The sequence below is a fragment of the Nerophis lumbriciformis genome, linkage group LG04 (genome assembly GCF_033978685.3).
Source record: "Nerophis lumbriciformis linkage group LG04, RoL_Nlum_v2.1, whole genome shotgun sequence".
Classification (NCBI taxonomy): Eukaryota; Metazoa; Chordata; class Actinopteri; order Syngnathiformes; family Syngnathidae; genus Nerophis; species Nerophis lumbriciformis.
Genome location: NC_084551.2, coordinates 14654582 through 14680335, shown reverse-complemented (window position 1 = coordinate 14680335; position 25754 = coordinate 14654582). Strand labels below are relative to the sequence as shown.

At 41.4% G+C, this 25754-nt stretch overlaps 1 protein-coding gene across 2 annotated transcripts in view; it reads left to right on the top strand.

Annotated features, from left to right (window-relative positions):
* The window catches only part of me1 (malic enzyme 1, NADP(+)-dependent, cytosolic), a 227982-nt gene that overhangs the window by 122017 nt on the left and 80211 nt on the right, over positions 1-25754 (top strand). For both annotated transcript variants that reach the window (XM_061949543.2, XM_061949551.2), the window contains 2 exons: positions 585-718; positions 11022-11171. In XM_061949543.2, coding sequence (XP_061805527.2) covers positions 585-718; positions 11022-11171 — 284 coding nt within the window. The remainder of the gene's footprint in view (positions 1-584; positions 719-11021; positions 11172-25754) is intronic.

The following is a 25754-nucleotide window of genomic DNA, read 5'->3' as shown; positions in this document are numbered from 1 at the left end:
AAGGAACTTTAGTTATTAGAGAGTTCCAGTCAGACGGTTTTTCACGGGACACATTTCCGGCGTTGTTATTGCACTAGTGAGCCACGGATGAGGAGAAGCTGCTCCGTTATTGAGTTAAGTAAAGTCTGAATGTCATTAAAACAGTTAGCTCCATCTTTTGACACTTCTTCCACTCCCGTCCGAGACGCTGCCGAAGGTGAGCCACGTAAATAAGACCGCCCACAAAACGGCGCATCCGGAAGCGACTGTCAGAAAGCAACATGAAGATGATCTGTAAAACATAATCTTTGCAACATTTTGACCAAGAACCACCATTACATGTTATGTAAACCACAAGGAAGTGTTTTCAATTTAGAAAAAAATAATAATAATATGATTCCTTTAATGCGCCCTATAATCTGGTGTGCCTTATATATGAAAAAAGATTGAAAATAGACCATTCATTGGCAGTTCGCCTTATAATCAGGTGCGCCCTATGGTCCGGAAAATACGGTACTAAATCATGATCGTTTTGACAACTTCCCCATCCCTTCTGCATGATAACATATTGGTGAATAATAGGCTTTGTTTTTTTGTGTTGAAAGGGCATGGCATTCACCCTCGATGAGCGCCTACAGCTGGGGATCCACGGCCTGCTTCCTCCTTGCTTCATTACTCAAGACGTGCAGCTGCTAAGAGTACTTAAGAACTATGAAATGATGAAACATGACCTGGATAGGTGAGAAAGAATACTCCCCAGCAGTGGGTATCCACACATACATCTTGTATCTGGAATTTTGACAGATTTTCCAGAGAATTTTGCTCTCTCTGAGAGGAATCTACATCTGGAGGTTTTCATATTTAACTTAACAGACTTTTATATTGTGCCTTTCAACTCCTACACTCCAAAGTTCTCCGAATCCTCCCTTTTCTCCCTCATAAGTATTTTTTTAAACCCTGCAACCTTAAACTCCAGTTTGCATGCTTCATTCCGGAACACAGTGCACATTCTTTAGAGTGAGTTGTGTTCCCCTATCAGGCCAAATGTCTTCTTTTTCTCAGGAACTCTGCCTAAGCTCCACACTGTTATTCCTCTTCCATCCATCCATTTTCTACCGCTTATTCCCTTTGGGGTCGCGGGGGGTGCTGGAGCCTATCTCAGCTACAATCTGTTATTCTTCTTATTGCCATCAAAACCATCTAAGAACTAGACAAATAGTATTTACTGGACTGCAGGGTAAGACACAACACAAAATGACAGGGGAACTATGTGAGAATGCTGTTCATAGACTACAGTTCAGCATTCAACACCATAGTCCCATCCAAACTCGTCATCAAGATTCAAGATTCAAGATTCAAAATGATTTATTGTCAATTCTTAACATGCACAAGACACATAAGAACTGAAAAGTATATTTTCGGCACAGTCCCTATACGTTACAGGGAGACAAGACAAGAGCAGCCATTTTTACGGCACTCCTTAAAAAAAGGTGAGAAAAAGGTGATATTGGGCTAAAGGACCTGGGCTTGAACTCAACCCTCTGTCAGTGAGTCCTGGATTTTCTGACAGGCAGACCACAAGTGGTGAGAGCAGCGAACTGCACCTCATCACCCATCATCCTCAACACCGGTGCCCCCCAGGGCTGTGTTCTGAGCCCCCTCCTCTATTCACTCTACACACATGACTGTGTGGCTAAAAACACCACCAACTCCATTGTGAAATTTGCTGACGAGACAGCTGTGGTGGGCCTGATCTCCGGTAACGATGAGACGGCCTACCTGAGTGAGGTGAAGAACCTGGCACTGTGGTGTCAGGAGAACCACCTCGTCAGCAAGACCAAGGAGATCATAGTGGATTTTAGGAGACGGGGGGCAAGGAACTACAGTCCACTCAGCATAGACGGGATGCCGGTCGAGAGAGTGACCAACTTCAAATACCTCGGAGTGACAATATCAGAAGACCTGTCCTGGACCACACACATAGACAACGTGGTGAAAAAGGCACGACTGCGTCTCTACTTCCTCAGGAGACTCAGGAAGTTCAAACTAAACCACAAGATCCTCAGAAACTTCTACTCATGCACAACAGAGAGTGTCATGACTGGAAACATCACCTCCTGGTTTGGGAATAGCACCGCACATGATCGCAACAGACTGCAGAGAGTGGCCAGATCAGTCGAGAAGCACCATCGGAGGTGTGCTCCTAACCATCTGCAACATCTACACCAGGCGGTGTAGATCCAAGGCCAAGAGGATAGTGAGGGACTCTAGCCACCCAAGCAACTGCCTCTTCTCACTGCTGCAGTCAGGCAAGCGCTACCATGGCCAACACGGAGAGACTCAGGAGGAGCTTCTATCCCCTAAGCCATCAGACTGCTCAACTGCACCGCTGATTAACACTTATCACAATTGCACAAAACCGCACGCACAAGAATCACTTTACTTACCACTGTAATTACCGGACTACAATACTCTTCATTCAATGACTGTAAATAATGTAAAAACAAGAGTATAAAGAAGTCATACTGTTCCATTACCTCTGTTCATACTACCTTGACTACTCAACTGCTAAAAGAACTGTAGACACCTTAATATTTATTACTTCCTATACTGTATATACTGTGTATACTGTATATACTGTTATACTATTTGACATTGCACTGGTACTGTATGTGACTACTGTACTTTTACTTGTATTGATACTTCTACCATAACTACTGGGACTTATTGTGCAACTTATTGTCTTGTAATTAATGTACATCAGAGCTACTCAAATTTTTGTATTTTTTTGTATATAGTGAATTAGATTCAGCAACTAGTGTTTGGATCCCACTGTATGCAATATCTGAAGAGCATGGAAAAAAGCATTTCACTGTGGTGTATTCTGCATGTGACGAATAAAACCTTGAACCTTGAAAATGACACAGTCATTTATCTACATTAAAAAACAATAAAACTACAATGAAAAAAGATTGCCGAAGAGGATCTGGTATTGGAACCCTTTTTCAACATTGACCATGAACGACTGGAGTGGAGAATAATATCAACTAGGACAATGTATCCCTATATATTAGGTACTACTGGTCATATTACTTAGATTAACAATACAATTGCACACAAAGGTGCAACATTTATCATAATTATTTAATACATTGCCTGTTTATGTACAATATAGTCTATATTAGTCATGGGTAAATGATGCCTCAGTAAGTGTTTGGCACACTCACTGCCTGTATCGACACTCACTGATACTGTTAGTGGTACAGTATATAATGGTCATCTGCCACCTGCGGGATAAAATAGTCACTACATCTGACCTGTGTACGAACTTAATTGTTTGTTTATCAATATCCCCATTAGCTGATGCAAAAGTAAGTAACGTAGATATTTTTCCTGGGGTCAAACATTTCAAAATTGCTTTGATACCTGTTCAACATCAGGGCAAAGAGAAATGCATTCAAAAATAAAAACAGCTCCACATTAGTTACATATAATAGTTATGCTAATGTAAAATTACACAATGGCCATACAAGTACAATAAACCAAATAATAAAATAGTTATTTCTTCAGAAAGTTACTAAAAAACCCAACATTTAAAAATAATAAGCAAAAATATTTGTTGTTTTAAACAATATCTGTGCAGAAAGAATATGAAACACGCTCTTTTTTCCCTATTAGAAAACGGTAAAGAAATAGGCTATTAGAAAGGTGAAATTATTAAACTCAGTAAGTGAACAGACAATTACTATATGCTTAAATATGGAGAAGGAGTATAATTAAATATATGCTCATCTCTCCAAATGCTTGACATGATCTGCTTGTCAATTGCCTCCTTTTCCAACCCACATCCCTTAGTCAAAAGTTCCATCATCAGTCATTTCAAATGTCAAGGATGAGTGATTTTCTTCTGAGCCTGGATTTAAATAGCTCCTTGCTAAGCACCCACTTTTGCACCATAGCAACAGCATGGCAGCAACACCTAAATAGGCTTATACTTTTCATTTCCATACCCTATTAGTGTCACAGACAATTGGTCTCTGGCCCTTGAGGGCATTCTATACTTAGGCTTTGCTCACGTGGATGGGTGGTCATTATCTTGTCGCCATTGCTATCCTTTCTGTTTCAACCTGCTCCGGATGCATCCTTGGTCCACTACTTGAAAGGCTTTTTTCAATTTTATCTGTAACTTTATCATCTCTTACTTATTTTATATTTTAATTTAATATAATTAAAGATTAGCTTTTTATGACAAGTTTTGGAAACAGCCCTAGAAATTCATTACCTAAGATGTTGGCATAGGACTAAGGCAGTGGTCCCCAACCTTTTTGTAACTGCGGACTGGTCAATGCTTGAAAATTTGTCCCACAGACCGGGGGGGGGGGGGGGGATTTTTTGTTTTTTTTTGGCATAAAAAAATACAACCATGTGTGCTATGTATCCCTGCAGACTGTATTGATCTATATTGATATATAATGTAGGAACCAGAAATATTAATAACAGAAAGAAACAACCCTTTTGTGCGAATGAGTGTGAATGACCATAAATGGGGGAGGGAGGTTTTTTGGGTTGGTGCACTAATTGTAAGTGTATCTTGTGTTTTTTATGTTGATTTAATTAAAAAAAATATATATATATTTTAATTCTTGTGCGCCCCAGTACCAATCGATCCACGGACCGGTAGGTGGGGGACCACTGGACTAAGGTATTCAGTGTCACCGGGTCATCAAGCGGGACTAATAAATATCAGTAAGGGCCAGAGTCTTTCCCAGTGTTGAAATTAGAAATTATTAGGAAACTAAAAATAAATGTGCAGACCAGAGTTGCAAGGTCATTTGTGCTAAAAACGATTACGATAAAAGTAGGGAGGATACCGCTTAAAAATGTCAAAGCAACAACAGATTATTCCTGTTTTGATAATTCGCTGTTCAAAGTGTAGACCAGTGCTTCTCAAATATTTTCTGTTACGCCCCCCTAGGAGGAAGACAATATTTTGCTCACCCCCCACTCTTTTTACCGTGACTATAAATAGTATAATTTGCCTATAAAATTGCTATAATTATACCTCTGCATAACATTGTAAAGGAAACAACGCACGGGTCTTTCTTCGTCTCCCACCGTGGTGACAGTGAAGCCAAGTGCGACATACGCTTAATTATATACTTGTAAGGCAAAAAAAGGATGTTTCGTGAGGTCACACGCACCGACCCGATGGGACAGGTGCAGACGTTCTCTCTCTTTTCACCAGATGTTTTTTTCTTTTGTTCTCCTCTGCCGCTTCTACGCCTTGGCGACAGAGTCCACGCCAGGAAGAGCGATCCGCAGCGGCAGCTTCCATGGCAGTGGGCTGTATGTTGCACTTGTTTAGGAAGGTCTTGAGCTGGTCTTTCAGCCTCTTCTTCTGGCCCCCTGCAGAGCGGTGGCCCAAGTGGAGCTGGCCATATAGAGTTTTGTGTGGTAGGCGGATTAGTTGGCGAAACATGATAATGGCCTCTAAGCTCCTACAGCTGACTCGCTGAAGAATCACAGTGTGGGACAGAATCCTGCCAGGTCACCTTTAAGATACATTTTAGACACCTTACATAAAATGCCTCCAGCATCCTGAGATGGCGAGCATAGATTGTTCATGTCTCACAACCATATAGGAGGGCTGTGATGCATTTTGCCTGGTAGACTGAGACTGTGGTGTGGAGGTGGAGGTTATATTTGTTGAAGACTCTCTTCGTCAGCTGCACAAAGGAGAATGAAGCCTATTTGACCTGGTGTTGCATGTCCTGGTCAATCCTGCAGTCATCTGAGAGGATGCTTCCCAAGTATTTGAAGTGTGGAACAATAGGGAGTGCATAAGCCAGCAATGGTGCAAGTTGGAAGTCTCTGTGGGGGTTTTAAAGACAGGCAGAGGATTTCTGTCTTAGATATGTTAGTAGACAGTCTCATTTTCTGTTGTAATGCTTTTCTGCAGCTGTAATGGTGGCCTGCAGAGCTTCTGGTGTGTGTGCCACAAAGGCACAGTCATCAGCATACTGGAGTTCCAGTATGTGGACAGACTTTGGTTTAGTTTTTGCTTGGATACTTCTGATTTTCTTCGGATAGGTTCTCATCCAGGACACCCCACTTCCCTCCTCCAGCGCCTTGTGCAGAAGTGTTGTTACACATAAGAGAAATATGTTGAAGATAATTGGGACAAAGGTGCAACCTTATCTCACACCAGTGGCTACTTTAAAGGAGAACATTATCACCAGACCTATGTAAGCGTCAATATATACCTTGATGTTGCAGAAAAAAGACCATATATTTTTTTAACCGATTTCCGAACTCTAAATGGGTGAATTTTGGCGAATTAAACGCCTTTCTATTATTCGCTCTCGGAGCGATGACGTCACAACGTGACATCACATCGGGAAGCAATCCGCCATTTTCTCAAACACATTACAAACACCGAGTCAAATCAGCTCTGTTATTTTCCGTTTTTTCGACTGTTTTCCGTACCTTGGAGACATCATGCCTCGTCGGTGTGTTGTCGGAGGGTATAACAACACGAACAGGGACGGATTCAAGTTGCACCAGTGGCCCAAAGATGCGAAAGTGGCAAGAAATTGGACGTTTGTTCCGCACACTTTACCGACAAAAGCTATGCTACGACAGAGATGGCAAGAATGTGTGGATATCCTGCGACACTCAAAGCAGATGCATTTCCAACTGGACTGGACAGATCAGTTTTCAGGAAAAGAGAGCGGATGAGGGTATGTCTACAGAATATTAATTGATGAAAACTGGGCTGTCTGCACTCTCAAAGTGCATGTTGTTGCCAAATGTATTTCATGTGCTGTAAACCTAGTTCATAGTTGTTAGTTTCCTTTAATGCCAAACAAACACATACCAATCGTTGGTTAGAAGGCGATCGCCGAATTCGTCCTCGCTTTCTCCCGTGTCGCTGGCTGTCGTGTTGTTTTCGTCGGTTTCCCTTGCATACGGTTCAAACCGATATGGCTCAATAGCTTCAGTTTCTTCTTCAATTTCGTTTTCGCTACCTGCCTCCACACTACAACCATCCGTTTCAATACATGCGTAATCTGTTGAATCGCTTAAGCCATTGAAATCCGAGTCTGAATCCGAGCTAATGTCGCTATACCTTGCTGTTCTATGCGCCATGTTTGTTTGTATTGGCATCACTGTGTGACGTCACAGGAAAATGGACGGGTGTATATAACGATGGTTAAAATCAGGCACTTTGAAGCTTTTTTTAAGGATATGCGTGATGGGTAAAATTTTGAAAAAAACTTCGAAAAATAAAATAAGCCACTGGGAACTGATTTTTAATGGTTTTAACCCTTCTGAAATTGTGATAATGTTCCCCTTTAAAGGGAGAAGATTCCAGTCCAGCTATTGTGACCTTAGCCATTATCCCATCATGGAACTGCTGCAGGATGTTCACAAATTTCACCGGGCAGCCATAGTGTCAAATGCCTTGGGTAGATCCACAAAACCCATGAACAGGTCTTGCTTCTGTTCGCGGAATTTTTCCTGCAGCTGCCGTAATGTGAAGATAATGTCCACTGTGCTGCTGTTTTTCCAAAATCCAGACTGGGATTCTGGCACCAGGGCTTCAGTGAGTCTGTGGAGCATGATTTTTGCCACAATTTTATCAGAAGAAAAAAGAAGTGCTTTATCTCTGCTATTTTCACAGATTGATTTGTCTCCCTTGTTTATAAATTTGGTGACATGCCTGATGTTTCTTCCTGCTGTATCCAATGGATTGGGTTACAGCTTCATATATGGTGATACGCTGAGAGATTACCACTTTTCTTGCAGTTTGTTGTAGCATCCCTTTCCAAGAGAGGCTCAATGTTCTCTGATTAGCTCGGGAACAACAGAAAATGCTTGCCGGGCACAGTTTAGCCTCTTCCTGGTAGACTTTTAGATGCGTACTGCTGGGTGGAGATTCATTTTGGACATGGTCATGATAAATCGATGGTACGTCCAACATTCCACCCCTCTCATGGCTCGAGTGATCTGGACGTCTCTCAGGTTGGACTGCCTGACAATTACATAGTCAAGAAGGTGCCAGTGCTTGGAGGAGGCACTACAGAGGGGCTTGGCGGTGGAAAGGATGTGTGCCAACAGGAGGAGGCTTACGCACTTCAATCAATCAATAAAAGTTTATTTATATAGCCCTAAATCACGAGTGTCTCAAAGGGCTGCATAAGCCACAACGACACCCTCGGCTCAGAACCCACATCAGGGCAAGAAAAAACTCAACCCAAGGGGATACAATGAGAAACCTTGGAGGGGACTGCAGATGTGGGGATCCCCCCCGCCCCCAATGGACGTCTATTGGATCTCGTTAATAATGTGAGAGTCCAGTCTATAGTGGAGCCAGCAGGGGATCATCTTTAGTGGAGACAAGTCAGCAACGCAGAGACGTCATCAACTGATGCACAGATGACTGGTCTACCCCGGGTCCCGACTTTGAACAGCTGGCCCAACACACACACACACCACACACACACACACACACAAACACACGCACACCCACAATGTGAGAGACGGTGCTACATTGTGGACTGGCCCGCCACAATTACAGGGCTCATTTATTCATTCATTGTCCAGAGTGTTGCACGGCCCACAGAAAGAGACCACACACATGCATTCAGGCAAGTAGCGAGGAGGAGGGGTGCAAACAGTGACTAAGACCCTGAGCGGAGAAATCTTGCCTGTTTTGTCACTAAATTTAATACCTTGAGGGTAGTCAAGGAACAGACTAGCATCTCTACAACAACTAGTTGCAATTTCTTTTCATCCGCAGCAGGACGTAAGCCCCCGCCTACATGGCAAAAACTGAATTGGTTCCCACAATCCGCTTTCACTAGTGATAGGTAAATGACGCCAGAGGCTGTGATAACAATGTGCAGATACTGTGATGGTGTTTTATAATGCCGCCATCCGCTGGATCAAAAAGGTCACTTTGTCTGATCTGTAAATAAAATAAATACAATTGTAGGCATATATATAATTGTGATGAAGAATATTAGTGTCAGCGTAATTTTGATACCTAACTAAACACTAATGTATTCCTAAAATATAATAATAATAAGTATCCCTGTCAAACCCATTGTTTTTCTCATTAATGTAGAATTATTTGAACAATTGTAATTTGATGTCAACAACGTTTAATTATCCTAAATGAGTAGAAAAACTGGACTCTCAGTCTCTGTTGGCAAAAATTGCACTTCAACAACTTCTTCAATCATCAATCAATCAATCAATGTTTATTTATATAGCCCTAAATTACAAGTGTCTCAAAGGGCCGCACAAGCCACGACGACGTCCTCGGTACAGAGCCTACATAAGGGCAAGGAAAAACTCACCTCAGTGGGACGTCGATGTGAATGACTATGAGAAACCTTGGAGAGGACCGCATATGTGGGTAACCCCCACGCCCCCTTTAGGGGAGACCGAATGCAATGGGGAAACGGCAGATCAACTGGTCTAAAAAAGGGGGCTATTTAAAGGCTAGAGTATACAAATGAGTTTTAAGATGGGACTTAAATGCTTCAACTGAGGTAGCATCTCTAACTGTTACCGGTAGGGCATTCCAGAGTACTGGAGCCCGAGTAGAAAACGCTCTATAGCCCGCAGACTTTTTTTGGGCTCTGGGAATCACTAATAAGCCGGAGTTCTTTGAACGCAGATTTCTTGCCGGGACATATGGTACAATACAATCGGCAAGATAGGATGGAGCTAGACCGTGTAGTATTTTATACGTAAGTAGTAAAACCTTAAAGTCACATCTTAAGCGCACAGGAAGCCAGTGCAGGTGAGCCAGTATAGGCGTAATATGATCAAACTTTCTTGTTCTTGTCAAAAGTCTAGCAGCCGCATTTTGTACCAACTGTAATCTTTCTTGAAGTGCACTTTCTTCCCTCGTTAGAAAAACAGGATCACGTGGTTTGTTTTACGTCAGAGAAGAAAAGAAAAGAAACGGCAGATCAACTGGTCTAAAAAGGGGGTCTGTTTAAAGGCTAGAGCAGGGGTCGGCAACCCGGCTCTTTAGCGCCGCCTTAGTGGCTCTCTGGAGCTTTTTCAAAAATGTATGAAAAATTGTTTTAATAAGCATTTAAGTCCCATCTTAAACATGACGCAAACCTCCCTAATTGTTTTAAAGTACACTGTTTATATTAAACATGCCTCACTGATTCGAGTATTTGGCGAGCGCCGCTTTGTCCTACTAATTTTGGCGGTCCTTGAACTCACAGTAGTTTGTTTACATGTATAACTTTCTCCGACTTTCTAGGACGTGTTTTATGCCACTTCTTTTTCTGTCTCATTTTGTCCACCAAACTTTTAACGTTGTGCATGAATGCACAAAGGTGAGTTTTGTTGATGTTATTGACTTGTGTGGAGTGCTAATCAGACATATTTGGTCACTGCATGACTGCAAGCTAATCAATGCTAGCATGCTATTTAGCCTAGCTATATGTACATATTGCATCATTATGCCTCGTTTGTAGGTATATTTGAGGTCATTTAGTTTCATTTAAGTCATCTTAATTCAATTTATATCTCATGACACACTATCTGTATGTAATATGGCTTTTAATTTTTTGCGGCTCCAGACAGATTTTGTTTTTGTATATTTGGTCCAATATGGCTCTTTCAACATTTTGGGTTGCCGACCCCTGGGCTAGAGTATACAAATGAGTTTTAAGATGGGACTTAATTGCTTCTACTTGTTATAATTGTTATTCTCCACATACTTGCAGTTTTTACTATTTAATACGCTCATAAAAAGGAAAGACATTTGTTATTAAATGTATTAAAAACAAGTGGAATTCCTCTTTAAAACTTTTGTTTTGGCCAGGCAGTGTATCTCTGCTCCCAAGTCATTTTTGTAGCTCCGCTGATCTTGCCCGTTACGTCACATGTAACATCTGACTTCAATGAAACTTCAATAGAGCCCTTCTCAGTGAAGCAGATATGAGTGTTCAAGAAGTTAAAGATTAACATGTGGCATTCTCCACTCTGCTCATCTCTGTCCTCCTCAGGTATGTGTTTTTGATGGGCCTCCAGGACCACAGTGAGAAGCTCTTCTACCGTCTGCTGACTTCAGACATCGAGAGGTTCATGCCTATCATCTACACACCCACCGTGGGCCTCGCTTGCCAGCAATATGGCCTGATATTTAGAAGACCAAGGTGAGACACACACACACACACACACACACACACACACACACACACACACACACACACACACACACACACACACACACACACACACACTTGTTTTATTAGGTTTGTGGCCTCTGTCCAAAGTTGAGTTAACAGCAGTCTGACTGGATGAGAAGCCATTGGGGTGATGAGGTGTCTTCTCATTAAAGGTAGCACCTATAGAAGTATTTTAAAGGAAACTATATTCTTTAAATTGGATGGAAGTAGCAACTACGGTCTCATCATAAACCATGCGGTCATTGACTATAATAATACGTGAATGGATAACAGAGACAACTAGATGATGACATTTTTGAAGGAATTGCGTTTGAATGCTTAATGCTGAAGTTGAACTGAAATCCTAGAATTTTTTTAGAATTGTTGAAGTAGAGCACACAATTCCTGAACAGACTGAATATTTTTTTTAAGTTGGAACAGTTTGAATCAGAATGTGGGAATTGTGGAACTTTGAAGAATGTCCCACTGATTTAAATGGGAATTTCCCCAAAATTTGGGAATTTCGGGAAAAGCGAGATTTAAAAAAAAAAAGGTAAATAACTTGAATGGTCTGAATGAGTTGAAATGGTTGGTGTTGAAATGTTTTAAATTGGTTGAGAAATGTTGAAGTAGTAACATGTTGAATTAAGAAATGGTATTACGGAATTCCTGGAATTTTGGGAAAATCTGGAATTTTTCCAGTTCAAGAAACAACTTTGTTTTTTGTCCTAATTATGAGGAATATTTTGACGGTGGGACGGTTGAAGTGGGTTGAAAAATGTGGGGTGGAAATAGGGCTTTGGAAAACCAGGAATTCTAGAAAATCCTGGAACTTTTTTGAACTTGGGAAAGGATAGTTTGAATTTCCATAATGGTGGAATGGGTTGAAGGTGTAATGGTTGGAATTGGTTGAAAAATGTGGAAATGGTGAAAGTTTGAAAAATGGCCAATTAATTTTGAATGGGAAAAATGTCCCGGAAAACCTGGAATTCTGGGAAATCTGGGAATATTTTGAATGTTTTAAGGGAAAGCCCGCGATTCCCGAATAGGCTGAACAGTTTGGAGTTGGAACGGTTTGAATCGGGTGAAAAATGTGGAGGGTGGAGCGCGCCAACATCTGGAGAAGAAGAAGTTGTTGAATAATAATAATAAATAGATGAATTTTGATGTCAAAAACCATATGTGTGAATGCTTTGGAGCATTCACACAATAATTGCTCTTGGTTTACATTTGGCGGCAGTTTTTACTATATACAGAAAAACGAGCTATAGAGAAAGAAAGGCTGGACTAAATTCTGCGTTTAAATAACTTAACTGTTTCAAGATTTTTAAAGTGTTATTTACTGGAAAAAGAACAAGCATTTTATATGTGAATACCAAACACAGCAAAGTTATTGCAAAATATATCACTTCCCACTGATTATAACCACACCTGGTATCAGTCAGCAATGGGGATTCCCTTCAATAAACAGACCCTCATTTGCAACCTTTTACCTAAAAAAAAAAAAAAAAAAAAAAGGCAAAACCACTTGGATAAACAAATCAGCATGGTAGAGATTGGATAGTTTAGTGAGGTTCTCGGATCATTGGGAGCAGGCGTTTTTGGAGGGGTGGAGCTGCACTTTTGTCTTTGGATGACTTTAGAACAACATGGATTTGTTAGGGTCATGCTTAGACTGAGAAATATGTTTGATAGTGTAACATAAGACATTTATAACTACACAAAAGCTTTTACTAGTTTGTACTACATCTTGTATTGTGTTGCCCAAGGTTTTGGTGTAACTCCATAAAAATAATCAAACTTCACTATCAGAGGAAGTAAAACCTCCTAACAAGATTTCTGTATGTAAACCTGCAGAAGGATGTTTACCTTTGTTAGAGGGTAGCTTGAAGCCCAGGTGACATGCGTGTTAAATTTCCAGCGAGACCCACAAGGGCCAACGGACGACTTTGGCCCGCCCAAGGCGCATGGTGGCACGGCAAGCTCCATGTCCGACAGCGGGCACCTTGCATGTTGGAATGTCCTCCCAACGCACTCGCTGCATGCCTGCGGGGCCTTGGATACTTGGCTCGCCTCCTTCCCCAGAGAGTAGTTGGGGTTCAATAATCTATGACTGCAAGGTTCGTAGTCGATTCAGACTCCTCCAATCTTCAAATTGTCAATTATTTGAAGAAACCCCTCGATAAGGTGTTCTTTTACTAGTAATCTTGCATGTTTATTTCGGATAAACTCATGCATAGAAACACACTCACGGGTATTTAATACTTACCGTAAAAAAATTTAAATAAAGTGGAGAACATTTAAAAGAAGAATACGTTTTCTCGGGTTAAGAACGTCTCTTAGAGAAAGGTTCATAACAGCGGACTTAAAGGCCTACTGAAATGCGATTTTCTTATTTAAACGGGGATAGCAGGTCCATTCTATGTGTCATACTTGATCATTTCGCGATATTGCCATATTTTTGCTGAAAGGATTTAGTAGAGAACATCGACGATAAAGTTCGCAACTTTTGGTCGCTGATTAAAAAAGCCTTGCCTGTACCGGATGTAGCAGACGAGTAGCGTGACGTCACAGGTTGTGGAGCTTCTCACATCTGCACATTGTTTACAATCATGGCCACCAGCAGCGAGAGCGATTCGGACCGAGAAAGCGACGATTTCCCCATTAATTTGAGCGAGGATGAAAGATTTGTGGATGAGGAAAGTGAGAGTGAAGGACTAGAGGGTAGTGGGAGCGATTCAGATAGGGAAGATGCTGTGAGAGGCGGGTGTGACCTGATATTCAGCTGGGAATGACTAAAACAGTAAATAAACACAAGACATATATATACTCTATTAGCCACAACACAACCAGGCTTATATTTAATATGCCACAAATTAATCCCGCATAACAAACACCTCCCCCCTCCCGTCCATATAACCCGCCAATACAACTCAAACACCAGCACAACACACTCAATCCCACAGCCCAAAGTACCGTTCACCTCCCCAAAGTTCATACAGCACATATATTTCCCCAAAGTCCCCAAAGTTACGTACGTGACATGCACATAGCGGCACGCACGTACTGGCAAGCGATCACATGTTTGAAGCCGCAGCTGCATGCGTACTCACGGTACCGCGTCTGCGTATCCAACTCAAAGTCCTCCTGGTAAGAGTCTCTGTTGTCCCAGTTCTCCACAGGCCAATGGTAATGCTTGACTGGAATGTAAACAATGAAACATCGGCTGTGTTATAAGGCACAACAGTCAGGGGGTGCATTCTACGGCGGGGGTGCGTTATCCGGCACAACACCTGCCGCAATACACCGCTTCCCACCTTCAGCTTTCTTCTTTGCTGTCTCCATTGTTCTTTGAACAAATTGCAAAAGATTCACCAACACATGTCCAGAATACTGTGGAATTTTGCGATGAAAACAGACGACTTAATAGCTGGCCACCATGCTGTCCCAAAATGTCCTCTACAATCCGTGACGTCACATGCAGGCGTCATCATACCGAGACGTTTTCAGCAGGATATTTCGCGCGAAATTTAAAATTGCACTTTAGTAAGCTAACCCGGTCGTATTGGCATGTGTAGCAATGTTAAAATTTCATCATTGATATATAAACTATCAGACTGCGTGGTCGGTAGTAGTGGGTTTCAGTAGGCCTTTAAAAAATGTTTTACTATTAGTGGGTCAGTGTCATGATGAATCTGATATTGTACAACAATGCAATAACAGACTAATTAACACTGGAAATGCTCAATGCAATGTTGCAATGCTCTTGAATGCGTGCAACAATTTTTTTTTAAAGTGTGTAAATAAAACATGCAAACTAAATTTTTGCAAGTCAGGTTTGTAAATGAGGCCTAATGCAGTATTTTCTTGCTGCCTAATGCAGCAAGAAAATACTGCATTAGGCCTCATTAAAAAAGTCAATGTCTTGATACACATAGACATTGACTTTTTTAATGTAATAGACTTTTGGCTTATGTGTATCATTACACCACCAAGGATCTTTTGGCGTCGTACTCGATGTCCCTTTAATTAGTATGTGCAAAAGCCAATATGGCAGCATACAAGCATATCTGCTAAGGCTACAGTTAGTTGCCAGATGATCCAGATTTGGAGGTTGTGGTAAGCCGTTTGAGCTGACATTTGGTTGGACAGTTCAGCTTAAGGCAGACCACTTTATACTGTTGAAATCAGTTCAGGGTTCACCTGGACTCAGTTGCTGCCTCGTGTCAACTCGGTTCAACAGGTTCAGCTGTATGACTACATATATGCAGTACGAGCAAAGCTCTTTCAACAGTTGCATGTAGGTATTGAACGGGTGAGGCTTTCATTCTAAATGTTGTGTTTGGAGCTACACTGTTTTCCTTGGCACTGTCACCGGATTCAACTTTATTCAGGTGGTTTTAAGTGTGAGCTCGTGTTCTTAGAATACTGACAAGTCAAATGACCGTACTGATCTATTGTCCCACTTCCTAGTATGGCACATCACATACGGCAACTAACAAGCGGTGATTAGTTTGTGTAGTTGGCAGCAATGCATATTTTTGTAAGCTATTTTATAAGGGAATATGTTAGTGCTTCAGTTGAAGTGATGTCAGGAAGCTGTCTAGGACCCAGTTTAGTATTGTATGCGGAACAATTGGAGAGGGTTATAAGAGTATTTCCCCTTATCATTTAGTCGCACTGAGCACAGCCAACACAACCACAGAATATGAATCCCCAAGTGTTTCCCAGTATTTGATTATATGTTTACTTTGCATTTAAAATACTTATAAACCAAAACTCTTCTTCATATAACTTGCTTGCCAAACAGCCCTAGATTCCTGCAGAACAATGTAGACCAAAGTCCTTGCATGTTTCATTACTCACTCTAAAGTGAGTTCGGGGAGCCATTCTATATACTCTCTGTCAAGCTCCAACCGCACTGCATACGACTTGATGCCTAAGCCCCCAAGTTGGGAATTTGACCCTTACATCTTGATCAGCTCCCCCCCAACATACACACACATACATAAATCTGATTTTTATCAGCTCAGTCTCATTGTCCTTAGCTTGAGAGATTACAATTGGGCTTTGCAATATCACGCAGTGTTTCCCAATCTTTAATTAATTTATGATGGTCCTATGGTGTCAAAACAGTGCCAAAATCCTCAACTTGTTTTGCACACACAAAAACTCATTTTATGCTTGAAGAAGAGTAGTCTTTTGACTCTGAAGTTGAAACAAAATAACCAATTTCTTATGAAGTAAAGTGCTGAAAATAAAAACACGACAGGCTCCCTCAGATTGGCTCTGACCAGCAGACAGTAGACGTTTAAACTGACCAATCAGAAAGTAGGGCTGGGCGATATGGCCGAAAAAGTATATGTCGATATATTTTTACTTAAACACGATATTCGATATATTTATCGATATGTTTACCTGTGAAAGTATACATCTAAAGATATTCATTTTTGAGTGAGATTCACTAAAATTGAAGTGAATGGCAACTGTACTGTAAACAGTCAGTGGCACTTTTATTAACCCAGTTAGTCAAGATGGGTATTACCAGCACAGAAAAGAAATGGTTTAAGTAGCACAGAATGACGTAGCATAAATAAAATAGAAACATATTCAGATAAAAAATGAATTTGCAGGCAGGCACTTTTTAATTCCTAGTCGACGATGTAATGGACTGTCACACACGTACGGTTCTGTTCAGCGCCAGGTAAGTGACTTTACTTAATTTTGTGGCTATGATCTTCCTCACTTCGCCATACATTTTTGGGTTGGCAACTCAAGAACAGTTTTGATTTCGGCTTAAATGGTAAACAACTCAAATGAATGTTTTATCCAGATGAATACATTTGTCCAAATGTGGCCAAACAGACACATTGTGGGTTTCCTGGACGTGGTCTATATCGCTAAAAGAAAAATCTAAGGAAGAGAATTCCTCTGCGATCTTCCACTAGTTTTTTTAATATATAAATCGCCCACTTGAAAATTCCCTCTTCTCTTCTACGACTCTCTCGTTGTCATTTGTAATTTCCCTATCTTGCTTCTGATTGGCCTGTCCCTAATGTTTTGCCCTAACATCATAGTGTACAACCAACCAATCATGGATGTTCTTATACGTGCAAGCACATCTTGGAAGGAGGAAGGGGAGGGGTTTAGTAGCCATGGAGTGTTGAGAGGCAGTGGGAAAGCGGGGGAGAACAAGGAACACAACAAATAAGCGGCGTTTGGTTATTTTAACGTAAAATTAATTATATTGATATTACGATATTTTCTTAATATATATATATATATATATATATATATATATATATATATATATATATATATATATATATATATGTATGTGTGGGGAAAAAAATCACAAGACTATTTCGTCTCTACAGGCCTGTTTCATGAGGGGGGTACCCTCAATCGTCAGGAGATTTTAATGGGAGCATTCGCATACCATGGTTTATATAGGGCACAGAGTGGGTGGGTACAGGCTGGCCTAGGGGCGTGGTGATTGGTTCATGTGTTACCTAGGAGGTGTTTCCGTCTATGGCGGCATGTTGTTACAATTTCGCTGCGCTTGTTGAGGGATGACAGGTCTGGACGGTAGATAATAAACAGTTTCTCTTTCAAGCATAGGTTGCATCTTTTATTACCACTATTGTAAGGTGTGTTGGATGCAAGAATTTGCCATGTTATTGAATATTCAACATTATTGTCTTTGAGGTCCCAAATGTGTTTGCTGAGTTCTGTGGTATTTCGCAGGTTTTTGTTCCTGAAAGAAGCCTTGTGGTTGTTCCATCTGGTTTTGAATTCACCCTCGGTTAATCCTACATATGTGTCGGATGTGTTAATGTCCTTGCGTATTACCTTAGATTGGTAGACAACTGATGTTTGTAAGCATCCCCCTTTGAGGGGGCAATCAGGTTTCTTTCGACAGTTACATGCTTTGTTGGTTTTGGAGTCGTTCTGACTGGGGGTCGACGGCTCATTTGCAATTGTTTTGTTGTGGTTTGAGATGATTTGTCGTATATTGTTCATGCAGCTGTAGCTCAATTTGATGTTGTTCTTGTTGAATACTTTTCTTAGGTTGTTGTCTTTGGGAAAGTGTTTGTCAATCAGGTTGAGGAATTTGTGTCCAATGTTCGTTGAGACGTTTTTGCTGTATGGGGGGTTGTACCAGATGATGCCGTTTCGTTTTCTGTTCTTTTTTGGCTGGTTTCCTGGCGTGGGTTCATAGGTGAGGGTGAAATTGTATCCGCTTTCATCAAGGGCTTTTTGGTACGGGGGGGTTGCTTGGTCAAATTCAGCTTTGCTAGATGACAGCATCGATAGCCTTTTATTGATTCCAGTAGGTATTCTTTTCGTGGTGGTGGGTGGATGGTTGCTGTCATGGTGCACGTATTGGAGTGTTGTGTTGGGTTTCGTGAATGGTTGGTAGCTGTTATTTCTCAGGTTTAAAGTGACGTCAAGAAAGTTGACGGTTTGCTTGTTGGCTTCAATCGTGATCCGTAGGCCGTTCTCTTTGAAAATTTGGCATATGCGCTTCTTGGTATTCTCGCTGCTCCTTGGCGAGGCGCGACACACTGCCAGTCCGTCATCACGGTAAATACCAAGGTTCAGATTGAGGCTAGCGAGCTGGGAGAGGAGGAAACTCCCAACGAGTTCACACGTTTCTGCTCCGTCAAAACTTCCCATAGTGACGTCAAATGTTGCATTGTTCTTTTTTTGCCATGGTGTACTGTTGTGGATGAGAATGGAGTTTTTTGCGTGGATGATGATGTTTCTTTCGTTGCCTGTGATTGAGTCGTAGTCTGAGGCGAAGTCTAGTGCTTGAGTCAGTAGGTCTTGCGTGATGGAAGGGTAAAATTCCTCGATATCAAAGGAGATAAAGTTGTGCTGTTGTTTGTCTTGGATGTTGTTGAACCATTTGATTACTGCTGCTGTATTTCTCCATTGGTTGAGTGGTGTTTTGTCCTTGATTTTTGTGTTGACTCTGTCCAGGATTATTTTGCTGATTTTTCCTATTTCAGATTTAGTTGGGTTTATTAGTCGGCATGTTGGGTTATTTGCGAAGTTGGGTTTGTGATCCTTCAATGTGATGAAGGCTTCCTTGTTGGCTGTGGCGTCCACCCTGTCCTCAATGTCCAGTTCAGCCGCGATCCTTTTATTTTCCAGGTGGATGTTCTGTAAGGTATTGGGTTGCGCTTTTTTGTATGATTTGGTGATGCTTCTGTCCAGTAAGGTGTGGTGTTCTGGTATGTCCATTCTGTAGAAGTTTGTGGTTTTATCGGCAGCTATGATGAGGTTGTTTACTTTCTTGATGCGCTCCTTGTCATTTTTCAGCTTGGTGAGGAGTGGGTTGCGGATTGGCTTGAATTTGACTGATTGTATCATTTTGAGCATGTCGTTCTCAAAATCCTTTAGTTCCTCAACTGTGGGTGGGTTCTTGGTAGATTTGAATCCGTAAGTTTCCTTTTGCATTCCTTTTGTTTCAGGGTGGAGGAAAAAATGTGCTTTCCACCGCATCCTTCTTAGGAAGTGTTCCGTCTTTTCTATGAGCCTTAGCTTGTAGTCATTCTGCGCGGGTATGGGAATGTTCTTCGTGGAGTAGTCGATGTTGAATTTTTCCATTTCTGATCGTCGTACAGTGCTCAACAAATGTCAATTTGGAGCGGAGTATATGTCTTAATAAGGTTATCCAAAAAATAGTGCTCGATACCGTAGTAGAGCGCAATATATGTATGTGTGGGGAAAAAAATCACAAGACTATTTCATCTCTACAGGCCTGTTTCATGAGGGGGGTGCCCTCAATCGTCAGGAGATTTTAATGGGAGCATTCGCATACCATGGTTTATATAGGGCACAGAGTGGGTGGGTACAGGCTGGCCTAGGGGCGTGGTGATTGGTTCATGTGTTACCTAGGAGGTGTTTCCGTCTATGGCGGCATGTTGTTACAATTTCGCTGCGCTTGTTGAGGGATGACAGGTCTGGACGGTAGATAATAAACAGTTTCTCTTTCAAGCATAGGTTGCATCTTTTATTACCACTATTGTAAGGTGTGCTGGATGCAAGAATTTGCCATGTTATTGAATATTCAACATTATTGTCTTTGAGGTCCCAAATGTGTTTGCTGAGTTCTGTGGTATTTCGCAGGTTTTTGTTCCTGAAAGAAGCCTTGTGGTTGTTCCATCTGGTTTTGAATTCACCCTCGGTTAATCCTACATATGTGTCGGATGTGTTAATGTCCTTGCGTATTACCTTAGATTGGTAGACAACTGATGTTTGTAAGCATCCCCCTTTGAGGGGGCAATCAGGTTTCTTTCGACAGTTACATGCTTTGTTGGTTTTGGAGTCGTTCTGACTGGGGGTCGACGGCTCATTTGCAATTGTTTTGTTGTGGTTTGAGATGATTTGTCGTATATTGTTCATGCAGCTGTAGCTCAATTTGATGTTGTTCTTGTTGAATACTTTTCTTAGGTTGTTGTCTTTGGGAAAGTGTTTGTCAATCAGGTTGAGGAATTTGTGTCCAATGTTCATTGAGACGTTTTTGCTGTATGGGGGGTTGTACCAGATGATGCCGTTTCGTTTTCTGTTCTTTTTTGGCTGGTTTCCTGGCGTGGGTTCATAGGTGAGGGTGAAATTGTATCCGCTTTCATCAAGGGCTTTTTGGTACGGGGGGGTTGCTTGGTCAAATTCAGCTTTGCTAGATGACAGCATCGATAGCCTTTTATTGATTCCGGTAGGTATTCTTTTCGTGGTGGTGGGTGGATGGTTGCTGTCATGGTGCACGTGTGAACTCGTTGGGAGTTTCCTCCTCTCCCAGCTCGCTAGCCTCAATCTGAACCTTGGTATTTACCGTGATGACGGACTGGCAGTGTGTCGCGCCTCGCCAAGGAGCAGCGAGAATACCAAGAAGCGCATATGCCAAATTTTCAAAGAGAACGGCCTACGGATCACGATTGAAGCCAACAAGCAAACCGTCAACTTTCTTGACGTCACTTTCAACCTGAGAAATAACAGCTACCAACCATTCACGAAACCCAACACAACACTCCAATTAACCGAGGGTGAATTCAAAACCAGATGGAACAACCACAAGGCTTCTTTCAGGAACAAAAACCTGCGAAATACCACAGAACTCAGCAAACACATTTGGGACCTCAAAGACAATAATGTTGAATATTCAATAACATGGCAAATTCTTGCATCCAGCACACCTTACAATAGTGGTAATAAAAGATGCAACCTATGCTTGAAAGAGAAACTGTTTATTATCTACCGTCCAGACCTGTCATCCCTCAACAAGCGCAGCGAAATTGTAACAACATGCCGCCATAGACGGAAACACCTCCTAGGTAACACATGAACCAATCACCACGCTCATAGGCCAGCCTGTACCCACCCACTCTGTGCCCTATATAAACCATGGTATGCGAATGCTCCCATTAAAATCTCCTGACGATTGAGGGTACCCCCCTCATGAAACAGGCCTGTAGAGATGAAATAGTCTTGTGATTTTTTTCCCCACACATACATATATTGCGCTCTACTACGGTATCGAGCACTATTTTTTGGATAACCTTATTAAGACATATATATATATATATATATATATATATATCTTGTTTAAAAGTATATCGATATATCTTACAAACTCGATATATCGCCCATCCGTAACAGAAAGGAGTGGCGATGCTGGGCTATGTATTCAATGCCCGTCCCAAGTTCCAAAAGGATGGAAATTCACGGGCATGGAGAAAGAGAAAGACACATCCCGAGTGCAAACAGAGTCTGCACGCGAGTAAAACGGGCACAGAGCACAAGCGTAAAATGTGTCTGCCCACGCACGCAGAGTGTTGTCTCTCAGTGCAGGGATTTTGGCACTGTTTGATGCCATATGGTCCACCCTGAATAGATTTGGACAATCTCAAATAGATATGCTTTACCTGTTTACCCTCGCTCATTAACACGTTAGAATATCTGTGAATAGATCTTGTTGTTACAACTCCGTAGAGTAGGTGACATCATAAGTCTACATCATAACACACCTCATACACGCCTGGTTTGCCAGAGAACAAGAAGACATAGCAGGAGGGATCCGTGTTGCCAACTTGGTGACATAGTCTGCTCAGTGGTCTTGTGGTTAGAGTGTCCGCCCTGAGATCAGTAGGTCGTGAGTTCAAACCCCGGCCGAGTCATTCCAAAGACTATAAAAATGGGATCCATAACCTCCCTGCTTGGCACTCGGCATCAAGGGTTGGAATTGGGGGTTAAATCACCATAATGATTCCCGAGCTGCTGCTCACTGCTCCCCTCACCTCCCAGGGGGTGGAACAAGTGGTCAAATGCAGAGGGTAATTTCACCACACCTAGTGTGTGTGTGACTATCAGTGGTTCTTTAACTTTAACTTTTTTTAGTCGCTATATTTAGTGAGTGTTAGGACCCCTCAGATTAGCGATGAATATAGCGACTTTTCCTGGTCTTATTGAAGTCTTATTGAGACTAACATGAACACAGGTACCGTAAATACTTTGTGATGTTTGCTTGATTAATGTATTTCCTTAACCGTGCATTAAAATCAACTGAAGTATTTACGTCCACATAACCAAGACAACAGTTCCACTGTGGGTGTGTATGCATGCGTGTCCCCAGGCTGGAACACCATCACCGCTCAGATTCTGTCTCTAATCACTGGAACTCGTGTATAAAGAGTTTTCTGTTCGAAAACTGCAGTCGTTCCTTGTCTTGCCTGAATTTACCACTTAATCTGCTTCATGGAGTCTAAACACTCCAACATCGACTCCGCGCAGAAGACCAAAGGTCAAGCGCTATTAAGTGTAAAAACACGACAATTCGCTGATCTTTAGATGAGGCATAGGGAAGAAGGAGAACCGCAGAAAGGCACATATTTAGGTATAAGAGGATTAGATGACATGCTTACTTTTTATAGATTTGTTGGCTCAAAAGCAACCACAGTGTTCCGGAGTGAACATTAGTCTTTATTGTTTTAACTATAAAGCATGTTGTGTCTATTGGCTGTCAGCTGACCCTACTGACTTGTGTTTTTTTGTCGCATAGTCTTACCTCATGCTAATAGTATGCCTGTTTTTTTCTTTTACAAAATTCCAGTGTCAGTGTTCCGCTTGTGATGCACTTCCATGGAATGTCCAAGTAAACTGATAAAGCCTTCTCGGTCAGTCAGGCTCTTCAATGAGCTCTTGGGGTTACTGACATAATCCACTTCATCTTGTGGATGGAGATGGATGATTATTGGTCGGTCATTTGTGGATTTCTGGCAGCCGGCCAAAGTTTAGGAACTCAGCGCTACTTTGACTGTTTGTCAGGATTTGGAGAGAAAGGCCGACAGTATCCAGACAGAATCATGTTTGCATTCACCAGGATTTTCATTTGCTATATATAGAGGGTCAGTTTTAATAATCATGGAAACATATCAAAATTGGGTGTAGTCTACATAAAATAAAAAAAACAAAAATCTACCAACAAAACAAGAAAATGTGCCTTTGCCTTGATCTTTTAAAAAAGGTAATTAGCCTCAAAAAAGATAGAAAGCCTTTAAAGAAGTGCATTTTTACTAACTGTACTTTATAAAAAAAAGTTTTCCTATCGTTCACAATACTTATGATAGACAAAAACACAAAATGTTTTTTAGTTTTTTTGCATTCTAACATGTAAAAATCAACTTGTTCTTGGTGGTTAGCAATGCAGCTAATGGGAGCAATCAGTTTTACCTCTAAATCACTTTAAAAAAACATTTAAAGACTGTCAACAATACTTAATGTACCTTCCGTAACCTCTATAACAGGGGTCACCAACGCGGTGCCCGCGGGCCCCAGGTAGCCCGTAAGGACCAGATGAGTAGCCTGCTGGCCTGTTCTAAAAATAGCTCAAATAGCAGCACTTACCAGTGAGCTGCCTCTATTTTTTTAATTTTATTTATTTACTAGCAAGCTGGTCTCGCTTTGCTTGACATTTTTAATTCTAAGAGAGACAAAACTCAAATAGAATTTGAAAATCCAAGAAAATAGTTTAAAGACTTGGTCTTCACTAACTGAAAAAGAAACAGATAACAGATTTGGTGTCCAGTTCAAAGTGTGACATGATGTATTTAAACATTTGAGAATTGACTTTTGTATTTTACATGAGTTATTATTTGTACAAACATGGTGCAAAGTAATTCACGATTTGTTAAAAAATGTTAGTGGCTAGCTAGTTAAAATGGGATATTGTGATTTCACAAGACTGTCTTCGAAGTGATCATTTGAAAATGTTCAATTTGAAAAATGTGCACTTAGAGAAAATATTTAAAAAAAAGTGTTGCATATTGATATTTATCTGTTTCTATATATATTTATTGTGAGAAATCATTAAGATGATCAGTTTTTCCACAAAGATAAATATCATTAATTATTAATAATAACATAGAGTTAAAGGTAAATTGAGCAAATTGGCTATTTCTGGCAATTTATTTAAGTGTGTATCAAACTGGTAGCCCCTGCGATGAGGTAGCGACTTGTCCAGGGTGTACCCCGCCTTCCGCCCGATTGTAGCTGAGATAGGCTCCGGCGCCCCCCGCGACCCCAAAGGGAATAAACGGTAGAAAATGGATGGATGGAAACTGGTAGCCCTTCGCATTAATCAGTAACCAAGAAGTAGCTCTTGGTTTCAAAAAGGTTGGTGACCCCTGCTCTATAATAACCAAGCTGTAGCAGCATTGTTATTGTAAGAGCGAACACTAAGGAACTGTTTATCCAGCATGCTAACACATCGGCGTGCTACGGTATTAGCCATAGAAGCTAACGACGGAAAGAGATAAGCTAGCTTCTACGACAACATGCTAGCCAGACAGCGTATTATTTTGTCTCTCATGATATATGCATGGCATGCTGTGTGTATCATAATCAACATTTAAAGTGTGACTCACTCGATGGACAGTTGTGCGTTTGTTTTTTTCTGGTTTATTTGGGTAAGCAGTCCATTTATGTTGAAATAGTTTGGCTCCAAATTCCACATATATAGAGTCATCACTTTCACCTCACCCTCTCACTTCTGTCTGCTCCAACGTCTCCTCTTCCTTCGTGCTGGGCTCAGGAACACTTCAGAAACCCACTGTCAGTAACTACAGTTGGTCACTACATCTGTAAGTGCAAGTTAAAACTCTCCTATGCAAGGCGAAAACCGTTTATCAACAACACCCAGAAACGCTGTCGGCTTCTCTGGGCCCGAGCTCATCTAAGATGAACTGATACAAAGTAGAAAAGTGTTCTGTGGTCTGACGAGTCCACATTTCAAATTGTTTTTGGAAACTGTGGACGTCGTGTCCTCTGGACCAAAGAGAAAAAGAACCATCCGGATTGTTATAGGCGCAAAGTTGAAAAGCCAGCATCTGGGATGATATGGGGTGTATTAGTGCCCAAGACATGGGTAACTTACACATCTGTGAAGGCGCCATTAATGCTGAAAGGTACATACAGGTTTTGGAGCAACATATGTTGCCATCCAAGCAACGTTACCATGGACGCCCCTGCTTATTTCAGTAAGACAATGCCAAGCCACGTGTTACATCA